Source organism: Musca autumnalis, unplaced genomic scaffold, assembly GCF_047663935.1.
Source record: "Musca autumnalis isolate F117 unplaced genomic scaffold, ASM4766393v1 scaffold_2, whole genome shotgun sequence".
NCBI lineage: Eukaryota > Metazoa > Arthropoda > Insecta > Diptera > Muscidae > Musca > Musca autumnalis.
In genome coordinates this window covers 128,106,653-128,122,609 of record NW_027411755.1, presented here as the reverse complement: position 1 = coordinate 128,122,609, position 15,957 = coordinate 128,106,653, and the positions used below count along the sequence as shown (strand labels likewise).

General features: G+C 36.4%; 1 protein-coding gene across 2 annotated transcripts; it reads right to left on the bottom strand.

Annotated features, from left to right (window-relative positions):
* Positions 1-2,957: 2,957 nt before the first annotated feature.
* On the bottom strand, positions 2,958-9,893 carry ThrRS (threonine--tRNA ligase). Of its 2 annotated transcripts, none has more exons than XM_073969211.1 (5): positions 9,468-9,893; positions 6,783-6,843; positions 5,216-5,655; positions 4,482-5,152; positions 2,958-4,103 (listed from the first exon to the last, which is right to left on the bottom strand). In XM_073969211.1, exons 1-5 carry the CDS (start codon positions 9,708-9,710, stop codon positions 3,188-3,190), a joined length of 2,331 nt encoding a protein of 776 aa, XP_073825312.1. In that variant the 5' UTR covers positions 9,711-9,893; the 3' UTR covers positions 2,958-3,187. The 2 variants fall into 2 exon arrangements, with proteins under 2 accessions (XP_073825312.1, XP_073825313.1); XM_073969212.1 differs by having other exon boundaries at positions 9,777-9,886.
* Positions 9,894-15,957: the final 6,064 nt, after the last annotated feature.

Below are 15,957 nucleotides of genomic sequence, written 5' to 3'. Positions count from 1 at the left end.
AATCTATTTGGGTTGCGTTTGATGATAAATGTATATTTTATTAGCGAGACTCCTTTATTTAAATAAAATATTCGCCAAAATTCTAAATACATATATGATTTCGATTTATGGTACTTTCTTCGAGAGTTATCGTGCGCAACATTTTGGTGAAAAGTTTTGAACTTTTATGATGGAGGAGTGGACGATAAGCACAATTTTCGAACTTTATCTAAGGTTCGCAGAAATATTACGATATGCAAAGTTTGGTCCAAGGCAATATCCGGTTCGAAAGTTGTCGTGCGCTCCAGCCGCTTCACATGGTGATCGTAGGAGTTTCTTACAGATGTATAATTTTCTTAGGAAGTGTGGACTTGCCACTGAAAAAATGTGTACCTTCGTAATAGAGACCTCAAGCACAACATGTTGCAAAAAAAATCAAAACCATTAGAGAGTAGTGAGTTCCAGCCAGACAGACTGACGGTTATGGCTAATTCGACTCCAAATTTTCTGAAACGGATTTTGTCCATAATACTTGGGGGTCTAAAACCATTATTTGATGAGCACATTTTGGCCAAAAGGCTACATGCTACATAATGTTTCTTTGACAGCACCCCAAATGCTGCCTGTTAGCGACCTGGGAACTTTGTTCCTACTTCTGCACCCAACATCTTGGGGTAGTTAGTAGTTGGAATCAAGGCACCATCGACCAATATGTTATGTGGGAGCCTCATTTCAGCCGTGCAGGTGGTGAACAGTGTAGCAGTGAATTTAGCGCGGATATTTTCATATTCCTCAGATGGAAGAACTGCACTATATCGATTATGTATACATTTAACCTCTCACATATGTAATCGACGATAGACCCGACGTCTAGATCGTACAATTATCCGCATACATTACGATCTCTACGACGTCTGGAGGGTGTTTTGAATTCCAGTAAGTTAGAGATTAAACACTTCCGGAGATATCTCTCACCGTTGGTGAACTCCCTGTTTCGGCTGGCGTCCACACATATATTTGATTATCCAACGTTTCAAACACGGTGGAGTCAAGTCTGTTTGGTCGCACGGCCTACTAGAGTCAGTTCTCATGGGCCGATTCCGTATAGCGAGGCTAGTCGTGTCGCGTTGCCGAATGCAATTTTTCGATTCCGTATGGCAATATCGCCTGACGTCGTCAAATTTTGTCGCCGAAATGTTCATTTTCCGGCGACAACAAATTAGCTGTCGCCGTACATTTTTACTAACGAATAAAAAAAAAAAATAAAAATAACTTGTTATCGACGATTATTTTCTATCGCTGTACGTAGTGCATTTTTTAAATTTTGTCACAGAGACGATAGACGCGACATGACTCGCCTCGCTGTACGGAATCGGCCCATCAACTGAAATGTGTGGATATGGCGTGTAATGGTGTTGTGCATTTACTGGAATCCATGCCGCTGTTGGGCAACTGAAAACAGGGGCCTAATTACGTGATTCGACATCGAGTTGTTTCGACCCGAGTACTCAAAGTTGGGATGACAACATTCGTTATCGAGTAAAATTATCGAGAAATTGAGCATAAATTTGCGAGTAATTTCTCGTAGCCAAATGGCCTATCGTAAACAAACAAAATTAAAGATTTCTTATTGTATTTGTGTTTAAAATGTAAAAAATTGTTGTTTATTGACGGTTTATATAGGAAAAATGATATTAGTAAATAATTGTGAACATTTTTTACACAAAATAAGAGAAATTGGGAAGAGTCCTTTTCAGTCGTTTTAAGAAATTGTGAAAAAATTATAATTAAAATAAATACATATGCATGCTATCATTAACCAAAAATTAGTGTTTGCAGTCGTTAAAATATAAGTTGAAAAAATAAGCATTTCTGCAAAACAAAAAATTATTTAATATTAATAGGCTTTATTTTATAGGTGAACAACTTTTAATAAGGTGCATTTTAAATAGTTCATCCCCCGTTGTTTACCAAAGGAAATACTCTCTCAGAGAGGCTAATGCAAAACACCCACCAAATTCTCTCATTTATTTTGAGAGAGAATTATTAAGGTAGATGTATTAGCAATCTGTAACAAGAATGACAAAACAATTTTGCAAACATTAATAATTTTCATATTTTCTTAGCACAACTTCATTCCGAAATTATTATTCAATGTATTGTTCAAAAAATTCCACAAATATTTACATTTTTTCATTCATAATTTTGTTTTTTAGTTTTTGATTTGAAATAAACACATTTTTTGACATCTACCTTCATAACTTTCCCCAAAGAACACATAGTTCGATTACCGGTTACTCTCGAAACATTCGATCAGTGATTTCGATCGAGTCTTATCATGCCGTTTTTTTCTCGTGTCGAAAACTTGTTCACGAGTAAATTCTCGATCGAATCGAATCACATAATTAGGCCCCAGCTCTTCATGGGAAGGAGTAGTGTCTCTAAAATCGTTGCTTCTGGCGACTAGAGGGAGATCGGCCTCTACGAGTCATATCTGCTGGCATCATTGCCTGGCTTCTGTAATTTCCAGGTTTTTGGTACAATATGGGGGGGCTTCATCCAGTTGCTTAAGCATTGCCATTGAGATTTCACGAAGCGGTGAAATTCTGAACCCTTGTCAATCAGTTTTCCATTGTTCAGGAAACTATGGTGGTCATAGGTTATGAAGTCGGAAGGTTTGTTTACGGAGACGATGATGGGAAGATGATCTGAACCAAAGGAAATAACGGGTTGCCAGTACACATAATTTATTAGACCGGGTGTCACAATTAATGGTGTTGTCTGTCGACCTGTGGCAATCTCCACTTATCTTATCATAGGTCAGCCCTGTACCATTTTGGTCATTGCCAAGGGTTGAATGTTAAAGCTTAGAGGGTTATTGCCATCAAAAAGGCAATTAATGTCGGGCATACAACACATGATAAATCTATTACCCCACACCACCCCATAGAATAACTCAAAAATAACCAAAAAAGAAATATTATTGCCCATTGTTAGGCATTTTAGTGGTATTTATTTTCTGTACTTGTTTGTATATTGTGTTAACAATAACTTTTGTATTTGAGGCAATTTAATGACAAAAATGCATTCGTATTTCATTGAATCAAGTTTGACTTCTCTTCATTTCATATACTGTTTGAATTTTCTTCTCTAAATAAATAGTAATTGTAAGAAATTGTATTAAGTAGATTTATAGAAATTAGTGCATTTAAAAACTATCTTCATTTGTAATGAATTCATCGCGTATCTTCTGTAGTTTGGTAATCAAATCAGCAATGGAAACTTCGCCATGAACTTTGTTATCGCGTGTGCGAACATTAACAGTATTCGAGGAACGCTCCTTTTCACCAACCACCAAAATAAAGTTGAATTGGGCGAGCTGAGCATTGCGGATTTTCTTGTTCATTGTATCGCCAGCATCACAATCGGCTTCAACCATAAAACCGGCAGCATGCAATTGATCGCGTACCGATTGAGCATATTCGTCGAATTGGGGTCCCACAGGGACGACCATTACTTGACGTGGTGACAACCAGAATGGCCATTTGCCGGCATAATTTTCCGTAAGGATGGCAATCATACGTTCTACTGATCCCAAAATGGCTCTATGTATTATAACTGGACGTTTCTTTTCACCATCATCGGCAATATAGTGCAAATTGAAGCGTATGGGAAGTTGGAAATCCAGCTGGATTGTGGCGCATTGATGGGCTCTCTTCAAAGCATCCATAATGGTAATATCAATTTTCGGGCCATAGAAAGCACCATCACCAGGATTCTCTTTCCATGGCAAACCGAACTCATCAAGAGATTCGGCCAAGGCTTTTTCGGCAGCATTCCATTGATCCAATTCGCCCAAATATTTTTCTGGCCGTGTTGAGAGAACCAAATTAAAGGAGAAACCAAAGATGGTATAGACATGACGTAAGAAGTCTAAGCATCCTTTCATTTCGCTCTTGATCTGCTCAGGGGCACAGAAAATGTGGGCATCATCTTGTTGGAAACGACGTACACGAGTAAGACCAGTCAAAGCACCGGAGAGTTCGTTACGATGCAAAACACCAAAATCGGCCATACGTAAAGGCAATTCACGCCATGAACGGTTGCGTACATCGAACATTACGCTATTGTGGAAATGTAGAAGAGATAATCATTTATTAACAGAATTAGTTTTGAAATATTTAAAGAAAATGTTTGAAAAAAAATTTTAATATGTAAGCTAATTTTGACATGTTTTCGGGTCAAAAAATATTGGGCAAAAATAGGTGGTGTCCACTTAAAATTATATAAATTTTCTACCATATAAATTTACAGTTTTAGATTTATAAAAGAAAAAGACTACTAAAACATGTATAGTAGAGTCGAAACCCAGATTTAAGAAAAAATAGCCACTGATGCATTTCACACAGAATGTATGAACTCAATTTTTTTGCGAATGTAAAAACGATCCTGTACGTAATCTACTAAAAATATATTTATGTATAATAAAAATGAAAACCTACCAATGACCCGGACAATTCATGGGTTTCAATGCAAACGTTTCCTTTTCAGACTCAAATGAGAACATATTCTCAGCATAATGCTGCCAATGTCCAGAAGTTATCCACAATTTCGAATTATAGATATTGGGCGTAATAACTTCTTGGAAGCCTCGCTTCCTGTACTCTGATTTAATGAAATTCATAAGAGTATTATAGATGTGGGCACCACGTGGCTGGAAGAAACATGATCCAGGTGATAATTCGTGGAAAAAGAATAACTCCTGCTCTTTGCCAATTTTACGGTGATCACGTTTAGCGGCTTCTTCTTGCAGCTTTTCCCATTCCTTAAGTTGCTTGGCATCGGGGAATGAAATACCATAGACACGTTGCAGTGTCTCAGCGTCGGCTTTACCCTCCCAATATGTAGAGGAGTTCTTGGTAATTTTCAAAGCCTTCACCTTGCCAGTATGGCGAACATGAGGACCACGACATAAATCAATCAAGGGTCCACATTTGTATACCGTGGTGGTTTCAGTATTGACTTTTTCATTCAAAATTCTACATTTGAATTCATTGTATTTGAACATTTCCAATAGGTCGGCTTTTTTCATTTCCAAACGTTCGAAGGGTTGCTTCTCCTTTACAATTTGTTTTATCAAACCCTCCATGACGGGGTAATCATTTGTGGAAATCTATAAAACAAAAAATTTGCTACGATTCAACCAAATAAAATTAATTGTTTAGTTTACACTTACACCCTCGCCATCCAAATGCATATCGTAATAGAAGCCATCAGCAATTGGTGGACCATAACACAAATGACCACCATAAATACGTTCCATAGCTTCGCCCATAATATGTGCAGAACTATGCCAGAACACAGCCTGGGCCTCAGGATCATCAAACTTCAGTAAGTGCAATGTACAATCACCCTCCAAGACGCGATCCAAATCCCAGACCTCACCATTTACTTTGGAAATAATGGTGTTATCAGCCAAACCTTGGCTAATACCCTTAGCTACATCGTAGGGTGTGGTTTCCCAGGAGGTACCCTCAACTTGTTTACCATCGGGCAAGGTAATTTTAATTGGATTACGTGGTTTGGCAGCCAATTCAGCCAAGTATTCAGCTTTGCATTTTTCCCACAATACATTACGTTCCTCGATGTATGCTGGCCATGGATTAAGTTCCTTAACTGAAAGTAATAAAATACAAATAATAAACATATATTTATAACAGAAAAGTTACGCCCGATTACTGTATATTTGACACAGCTGGGTTAGTAATCCCTAATAGGAGTGAGTGGGCGCAGGGCAGACCACTTCCTGGGTCGAAGATGGAAGGGGGCAAACGCTCGTATAATCTTAACCAGAACTGCAGAAGTCTTTGCAGTGTTGAAAACCTCATGGATTGAGTTTGCAGATAGGATAGTCGCAGTATACGGGGATAGCCACACTGCTCCAAATGCGTTAGGGTCGTTTACTATTAAATCTAAGACTTTAGACACTTTCTGGAAAAAGGGCGAATCTTTAGACCCTTTGTGAAAGAGAGGTTGTTTCTATAGACCCTTTCTGAAAGAAAGTGAGCTTCTATAGGACTCTTCTGAAAGAAAGGGTTCTTCTAAAGGACCCTATCTGAAAGAAATTGTGCTCCTTTAGGACTCTTTCTGAAAGAGAGGGTGCTTCTATACACACTTTCTGAGATCAGATCACACCCTAACTATAAATGTAATGAAGTTATGATATGAGGACCCATTCTGACCTAAAACCTAGCTCTTTGGTAGTCTGTTTCGGAGAGTTAATGAAAGCTGGGGAAATTTGAGTCGATCCACCATCCTTGATCGTCATCTAAGTGTTGATCAGGGCAAATGAGGCTTGCAGTATTTGAAGAGGCATAGGACAAAAATTGATCGACAGATTATAACTTTGTCAACTTCTCCGGCAGTAAAATTTGACCAGTTGGGAAATTACAATTTTAGAAGAGATCGAAGCGTGGGCTCTTCGCCTTGGATTTGGTTCTGGACTCGAATTAGCTTTGAAGTTAGGTGAAGGTAGTTCCTTTCAAACTTCGTCACAAACTTGAGGCTAATTCTTATCAAATGAAATTACTTTTCGACCATACCATTTAGGACTTTTTTGGTGTATCATTTTCCATTTGAAAAGACTTCATATCTGTTGTCTTATTGGCTTTGGCCCTTTTGATGGTCGAAGAGGAGATAATAGTGGTTTATCCATATTTTTTAAGTATTTCTTCTAATAAAAAATATTTTGTCGCTTCAATGATGTACTTTAAAAGAAATAAAAATAAATTTTATAATCATACCTTTTTTTCCACCATCCGCAGCGGGAGCATTCTTTTGCTTCTCCTTCTTCATTTTATTGGCCTGTAAAAACAAATAGAACAAGAGAAAAAAAAATCAATAATAAGCATCATTCAATCAACACCCCACAAAAATTTGTAGGACACCGAAACTAAAAACACTTAAACATTATTAAACAAAAAAATAAACAACAACAATGTATTTATGTATAACAGTTATGTCTTGTTAAAAAGCCGTATGAAATGGGGTGTATTGTATCTTTACGTGTCAATATATCAAAAGGAAAATTGTTAATGTAACTTTGTCTATGATTCTTCTTGTATGATATAATGGGAAACAGATTTTTTTTTATTTTTTAGTGAAGTACTTTTTTTGTCATTTTGATATCTTCCAAGAAAACAACGTGTAAGATATTTTTTAATTGTGTGCGTAGGTATTTCTTTGCGGTGACTAAACAAATTCAAACAGCTGTGTAATTGTAGTCTTCTCGTATCGATTTGAGTTCAAGTCGGAAGTAAGAAAACCATGTAGCAATGTAATAGGAAAAAACACAAACAGTGACTGATGCAATAACATGGGTTAATTGTGATATTTTGCTATGTGTGTGATGAAAAGAAAGCATTTACGTTGGGGGTAACACCGGAAAAAGCTTTAAATTATACACAGAGTTGTAAAAAAGTTGGAGCTAATAGAATTGTCATAACGAACTTGCAGGAGAAAAGGGAAATCCACCAAAGGAATTTGACTCTACATGTAAAAAGTTTGAGGCCCAATCATAACTAAACTTCTATGTATATGCCTGAAATAATATAGTGTTACAAGAGCTTCTAGATCGAAAGCTCATACGTTAGTACTATAAATCTGTTGAATTGAAAATTGTCACTGTTTTGTTGTAGACAAGGAGCTACATGTAATGGCTATACGGTTTTCAGTCCATGTTAAACATCTTGCCTGGTAACAAACCCCTAAAACATAGAAATATTGCAGGACACTAGCGCGGAGGGGGTAGTAAGGCAGCGAATTTAGAAACTTTTTTAATAGAATGAAGCAGAACTTCATTATTGGATGTATTGTTTCTGAAATCTCTGGATCTTGAAAAGATAAATACATAGCATATACCTAGAAAGGATTTTGCAAACTTTTCCGACATTATGAGAGGTTTATAAAAATGGTTTCAGAAATCATTTCTTCGCTATATTTACTGGAACAAGTCTCGTTTAGGGTCACCTGTCGGATCGGGTTGAAATTTTTACCCAGATCACAACGATATATTTGTAGCTTTTCCAGGGCATCCATACTTCACGAAATGTGTTTCGACATTTCTGAAATGTTTCTGCTTAGCAACACTACCTTGTTTATGTGGACCTCTCGGATCGGGCTTACATTTTTATCAAAGGTTGTCCTTAGGAGGAACCCTGATAATCTTGACATTTTACAATTTTTAATTACTTGGGCAATTGGGTACAGTTTTAAAGCTTATGGAGAGTACCGTTCGCGTACCCTTTGCACCTGTCCATAGGAGAAAAAAAATTGGCATATAGCCCTTGGGCTCCTGAGTATAACTATATAAATCTTTTCTGCACAAGTCCATACTTCCGGAGATATGGGCCTTTAAAATTCTGTAAATATCAATGAGCATTATGGGTATCATTGTAAAGCTCTGGAGGTTTTGATTGCAACTAGTGGGTGTTAGAAAAACATTTCATTTTTAAAGGGAACATTGAACCGTGTTGCCGTTGTTGGATCCTGTTCATAGGTGAAAGTCGTAAATCCCCGGCGGAAGGCCGGCCACCCCAAAAATCTTTTAGTTTTTAAAGGAGCTTTAACCGCGTAACCAGTGTTGAACCCTGTCCATAGGTGAAAGTCTAAAATCGACGGCCGAAGGCCGGTCACCCATTAAAACTTCTAATTTTAAAAGGAAATTTAACTGCGGCCTTTACAATGATACACTCTCGGGAAATATGGACGTGTGCAAGACAAAAGTTGGCTGGATTTGAAACTTTTTCCACAGAAAGTTTTCAAAAATTTAATTTTTGTCGAAAATAGCCGTCCTTTGGCCGGGATTTAAGACATTGTCCTATGGACAGATGCTAAACAGGACTAACGCGATCATTTTTTTTTTCAAAATTATTTTTTTGTCAAAAATCATATGGGTTTTCGAAAATTTCGAAGCCTATATCTCGGTAAATACGGACTTCCCTAACATGATATATATTGTCGTAATCAGCATTCCAAGATCTACCTATGGACAAAATTTCAAAAATTCTGAGTCCAGCCACTCATCTTATGCCCAAAATTTATATCGTTATACTCAGAACCCCAAGGGCTATCTCTGGTTTATATTTACCTATAGTAAAATTTTCAGCCCGATCTAAGAGGTGGCCCTCAACGAGACTTATGCCTTGTTCTTTCATTCTACGACTCCCGGTAAACAAATACATTTACCATCACTTCAAACAGAGCACACCCTACTTCGCAAGTGCCAACTTTTTACAACTCTGAATAAAAACAACGTTGAGTATACGTAACAGGGGGAAAATGCACGCACATGCATTTCGCTTTCAATATGAATCATTTGGCAATTCTTCTGAAACACAAGTAAATTTCTTTAATAATAACAATAACACACACATATTCTAAGTTATTAATATTTTGTTTAATACAATTAACTCTATAATAACACCAACCAAAGTAGCGTAAGATCGTAAAAATGTCCCTTGACTAATACGGCAATTTATTTCCCGGTATGGCACAAATAGCACTCGTTGTTGTTGCTGTTGCGACGACACTTGTAGTCTGTTGTGACTGCTCAAATCTTTTCCGACCGAAAGATTGACACTATTCGATGATGGTGTGTGTAGCAGACGTAGTGAGCGTAATTGAATTGATTTAATTTCTTTTTGTTTTAGCACTTGCACAAATGTATTCATTACTTTTTTGAATAGATTAGCTTTTATTAACTTGATTGTATTCTTAGATGAAATATTTTAACATGCCTTTTCTTTATTTAAATCCAAGTTTTGCAAATCGGGTACCACGTTGTCAACCATTTTACTAGCGAATGTGACAGGCAGAATTGACTCCCATCAAATGCTAGTATGCCTTAAATGTGTACGCAAGACATCATGGCAAGTGCATATACAGTGAGCATCAAAATAAATGTACACCTCTCAACATAAAGAGAAAAGTGTCAAAATTGCTGAAAATTGCTCTCTCATGAACATTTTTACCAGAAAAGTAAAGGAACGAAAAAATAGTAGATCTGGCAGCAATGTCTCAAAGAAACATAAAAAATCAATTTTCGTCTTTTATTTCACAGTTTTTAATTTAGTTTTGTCAGCGTTCGACTTTTTCTCCTTTTTTCGTCCATTTTCTTTTTTATTGTGAAATAATCGTCAAACAAAAGTCGAAAAATCAGTTCTGCCATTTTTTACCTGCAGAAATTTTGCTGGTAGCCTGTGGTAGAAGAGAAAGTCATTTTCGCTCTCTCTCCACTCTCACTCTCTTAAAATTTGCTTCCAGTTTTGCCACTTTTCGGGGTTAAGGAACGCTTTGCAGGTTAAAAATGGTAACAAATGGTAACCTCATGTAAGTAAAGGAACACAGCTATAGATAGTGTAAACACCCCTTAAACAACAGCATTTGTGATATCACTTTGTTGGCTTTCTAGTTAATCTTCAAAATCTGAACATGTGTTGTGTTATAGTACGTTTATATATATCCGGATTTAATAAACCGACTGGGTTTTAAATGTCAATTCCATTGCTTATATTTCAAACAAATCCTTATAAAGAAGGTTAACCCTGCAAAAAGCTATAATATAAACAGCATATTAGTCAATTCTCATAATATTATACGTGACATTTATTTTTTTATTTATTTATTTACAAATATTTTATAAATTAATTTATAAAATATAGATTTAAAGGCGCCGGGTGACTGAGACCATGTGCGCGCGATAGAAAATAATGGGATATTTATACATGATTACAATAGGTATTTTACAATGATAATAAAAAAAAATTCAAAGTACATATATATACATGTATTTACTAATTTCAAATGGATTCTGAGCTTAAACATCACGGATATTATGGATGAGAAGGGCTGAGTGTATTTTAAAGAAAAACTTTTGATGAACAATCCAGGATATTTACAATATCGCTATTAATAGCGGAGGCTCGGCATTCCACCAATATGTGCGAAATAGTCAAATAGTCGCCACAAAAAGAACAAAGTGCAGGCATTGTGTTTTCATAATAATGTCGAGTGTTGAACAAACATTTTCCAACCCTAATAGGGCGTTTATACTATTGAAGGTTAACCCTGTGGGATTTAAAGATCCAGTGGGTTAATCTTAACCGTTTATATATGCCTTTATGAGGATATAAACGACAGCTGATTTTTGTTTGTGTATACATACAAAACAGCAAACCTAAAAGAAAACTACATAAATGTTTGTTTAATTGTTTAAATTCTAAGACAACAATGGATTAAAAATGGAATAGAAGGACGAACATACGCAAGATATTATATGAGCTTCCAAAATAATTGCAATCCTGGCCATGAACACCATAAGCAAATGAGCATGATGAGCTTCGCCACACGAACTCAAGTGGCCTGACCACAGAGAACTGACAGTGGAAGTCAATAGGTCGGTACCTAGAGCATCTAAAGTGCTGCATAATTGGAACCGGTTGCAATAAATTGTGGACCACGGTTAAAACCCTATCGAACCCTGGAAAGAAGGATGATCGGACATCTACCATGTTTAACGGTGTGGAATACAGAAACAAGAAGTCCAATCCCCGTAGAATGAAGCAGGGAGTTCCCCAAAGAGGGTGATATATCCGGAACTGTTGAACCTCTTCCTTTCTACAATCCCACGCCCTCCCAATGGCATTGAGTTAATTACGTACGCGGGTGATTGTACGCTCATGGCGTCAGGTCCCACCGTTGATAACATTTGTGACAGGCTAAACGCATTGATCACCACTAAGTCAACAGCTACAATGTACACCACATTGACGGCGCAAATAAAGCTCCCACTGAATGTGCCGGTCGATAGTTCAATAATTCCGACTACAAACTACCCCATATTCCTAGAGGTCACATTCGATAGCATGTGTAAGTCGTCCCAAATGCTGCAACTATCTGCGATAAGATGAGAAACAAGAACAAGGCCCTCAAGTTCCTAGCCGGCAGCACTTGGGGTGTGGTTAAAAGTACCTTGTTAACCACATAAAACGCGATATGACGGTTTGCCAACGTAAATGAAACGAAATGGGATAAATTGCAAATCTTCCAGAACTGAAAACACTAACAGGGTGTCTCATGTCTTCAGTGGACCATTTGGGATGAGGAGTTCAAGATCCTGCCGGTGCGTCGGCAATATTTGCTTTGATGTTATAGGCAAGACCATCCAAATTACCATCTAATGGATAGGCCCTCGGAGTGAGGGAGGATTTCCGTGAACTCGAGACGGAGGTAAGAGACACAAGAGAGAACCCCTATATCAACAATTGTACCTGGCAGGTTTGAGAGATATTCAGACTAATGGATGGCAGTACTGAACGAGCGAAATTAACAAATACACATACTTAAAATATTTATTCTGTATTTCATTAATAAAAAGTACAATAAAAATGTAAAATCTGTTTTTAGCCGTAACAATGAACTGGTAAAACATTTTCATCGATTGGAACATAAATGCAAATTTTAGAGAATTTTCGTGAAAATGCACCTTTGGCCACATACAAATTATTATGGAGTTAACGTTAAGTGATCGCCATACAAATTCATCTATATCGACACCTCCAAATAATAGTATGCTAAGTCTAAAAAGTGAGGTTTGCAGTAGAAGCTCTTAAAGTGTGAAACATTTTTTGAACTTCAGTACTATGCTAAGTCAATATTTGTTTATAACTTCTGTTCGGATTGACCGATCATTACCAAAATTTGACAGAATTTAAGTTAAAGGACGTTCGACACCTCCAAAAAATAGTTTGCTTATTCTGAACAGTGAGTTTTGCAGGACAAGCTCTAAAAGTTTGGAAATTTCTTTGACCTTCAGTACTATGCTAAGTAAATAGCTCTGCTCCTTTACGTGCAAGAATCTTCAAGTTTTACAACTTTTTACTCGAAAAGCGTTCCTTTACTTCAGACACCATACAATTCATATGGAAGCAGATTACAACTTTTGCTACTTTTGCCGGTTTTACCACTTTCAAAAGTAAAGGAACAGACCCAATATTTGTTTATAACTTCTGTTCGGATTATGCCCGTAATTTCTACGCGTAGTTATCTATGAGTTCATAGATATCCCCCGTGTAAGCAAAATTTCATAATTTCAATCCATAGGTAACGTTACCGGGTCGAAAACGGCCGTGTTACTTACACTAAGGATTTTGCCTGGTTGATCGTTGCCAATGTGTTAAAAATTGTAAAACACTTATATGTGGCAATGTTTTTACGAAATCATGAATGAAAATCACCAATGTTACCACATGCTTTCAAAATTTACACGCCTCGGTAAATGGCACGTAGAAATTACCAAACGGGTAGGTAAAGATAACTAATAGGTAGCTACCTACCCGGTTACCTAGGGCTAGAAATTACGGGCATTATCCGATTATTACCAAAATTTGACAGAATTTAAGTTAAAGGACGTTAAATATAAAAATGTAAAGAACATGAAAACATGCTAAGTCGACTTAGCATACTATTGTTTGGAGGCGTCGATATGAGTTTTTTGGATCAAATGGAAAAAATTGGGGTAGGAAATCCAAACAAAAATAATATACACTCATCGTCTTAACAACTATTTCATTTAGTCAATATTAGGTGTGTTCGTTTACTCAACAATTTGTACAAATTTGTACAAGTCCAGTAACTTCTTGTAATCGACTAAGGTCTTTTGCATTGTACTGTAGAGTAAACGAACAACATCCAGTAACAATTTGTACAAATTTTGAGTAAACGAACACACATATTAAATACATATAGACTGTTTCTCTTTTCCCGGTCCACACTAGAGTGAGCTGCTCATTAACACTGTGCTACAAAAGTTGAATAAAAAATTTTCAAGGGTTCTGACGCAAAAATTCTATCGTGCTGGGGTCCGTGGACAACGAAAATGCCTTTGGTTCTTTTGGTTCACTTCGTTCTTTGTTTATAACGGTAATTGTAGTGAAGAACGGGGTTTTGAAATTTACAGTTTCAAACGAGCATAATTTCTATTTTTCACAACGGACTTCTATTCATAGTTTTTTTCTTTTATGCAAGTTCGACCCTCCGTTCGTCTGCGATAACCTCACTATCATTCCTGAAAATTGAGATAGGTGGCTGAAATTTTGGAAATATGGGTTTTTTCTTTCGGGGCAGGTCAAGTTCGAAGATGAACCATATCGCTCCACGTTTTTGAATTTCAAAACCACCGTTCTTCACTACAATTACCGTTATAAAACAAAGAACGAAGTGACCCAAAAGAACAAAAGGCATTATCGTTGTCCACGGACCCCAAACACCATAGAATTTTTGCGTCAGAACCCTTGAATATTTTTCGTGTAGCACAGTGTAATTTTATGCACAACTGCCGGAGTTGATTCTAAAATTGCTGAATGCAGGTTTATTAAAAGGTCCAATAGCGTCTCCATCCTTTATCCATTAACTTGTGGCAGTTGTCCATTACCATGATATGGCTTTTCGACGTTTACAGTTTGCACGCAGTAGAAAATCTTGCTGTGGTGGGTGCCAATAAGATTTGCAAGATTGGAATATCACCACCCAGTATCTGTAAAAAGCGGACGAAGTAAGCAAATTCCTCCTAGCATGGGTTCGTGTTGTTTTTGCTGCTGGCGGTTAAATGCGTAGTCGCTGTTTACATCTTTTGTTTTTCGACCAACGACTCAGTATTCTGCAGACATGTCATGTAAAGAGATTGAAGTACTATTTTATTTTCTTATTCAAGTAAATATTTACTTACCTCTGTGCGAATTCATCTCAATTTTATATTTTAATACAAAATTCCAATTTTCTTTCTGTTTGACATTCAAACAAAATGTAAACAAACTATCTATTAAAACACTTGCAACTTTTCGTACTTTGGCAAATGAGTTGCATTTTTTTGTACAATAACAGTGTTGCATTACAATAGTATCCAGATTTTGTGCAGGATCTCAAACAAATCCGGTCATGAAAAGATTTAAAATTGTATGGTAATATGCCATTTAGATATGACACCATTAGCCGGATTTAGCCCATTATCAGGTTTTATTTGCTAAATCCAGCCAAAATCTACCAGATTTCCCATACAAAAATAAATCCTCCTATTGAGTGGATTTGTTTTAAATCTGGCATAAATCCTCGTATACAACTCTGTTTTTTGCAACATGTTGCTAGAAAATACAAAAAGTTGCAAGCTGGCACAAGAAACAAGGTAGATGCATCGGTGAATTGCTACACTCATGGTATAAGTAAATAGGTAGATTTAAATGAAAAAAATCTATAGAACCCTTGTTTTCCTTGAATTCCTAAAACTTCAAAATAAAAGCAACAAGTGGGTTTGTTTACAATGCATTTTTTGAGCATTTTATAAAAAACGCGAAAAATGAAAGAAGAGTTAAGTTTTCTCCACATAATCGAGTTGTGAATATGATAAACTGATTGTTTCAATGCAAATCTCACCAATTTCCTCCATACAAATGGTCTAAAAACAATTTTAAAAATCATTGAATTCGATTGTTTTTAAAATCGTTTGGCATATTATTCAAACACCACACACACATACACAGTTTGTTTATATTGTTTTGAAGTTTTAGGCATACTCGAATGAAAAAAATTTAAATTGACATAAAGCTTTGGCTAACCTTTCTTATTAAACCATGGCTACACTAAAAATAATTTAAAATGTAAAAATTTGTAAACAAGGCGGAAAAATTAAATTTGTTTTGATGTACAAAGTTGATTTTAATCAACCAAGACTAATGCCAAGTTTATACTTGCGCTCCAAAATCCACTGGATTTCACGAAATCCGGAAATACACCCCGGTGTTTACACTTATTTTTTTGTTGATTTCGAACATATCACAATAATCAAGGTAGATGAATATGCGCAGCTGATCGAACATGAACTTTCAAAACAAGTTGTTGTAAATTGAATTAGTCATCAAAAATATA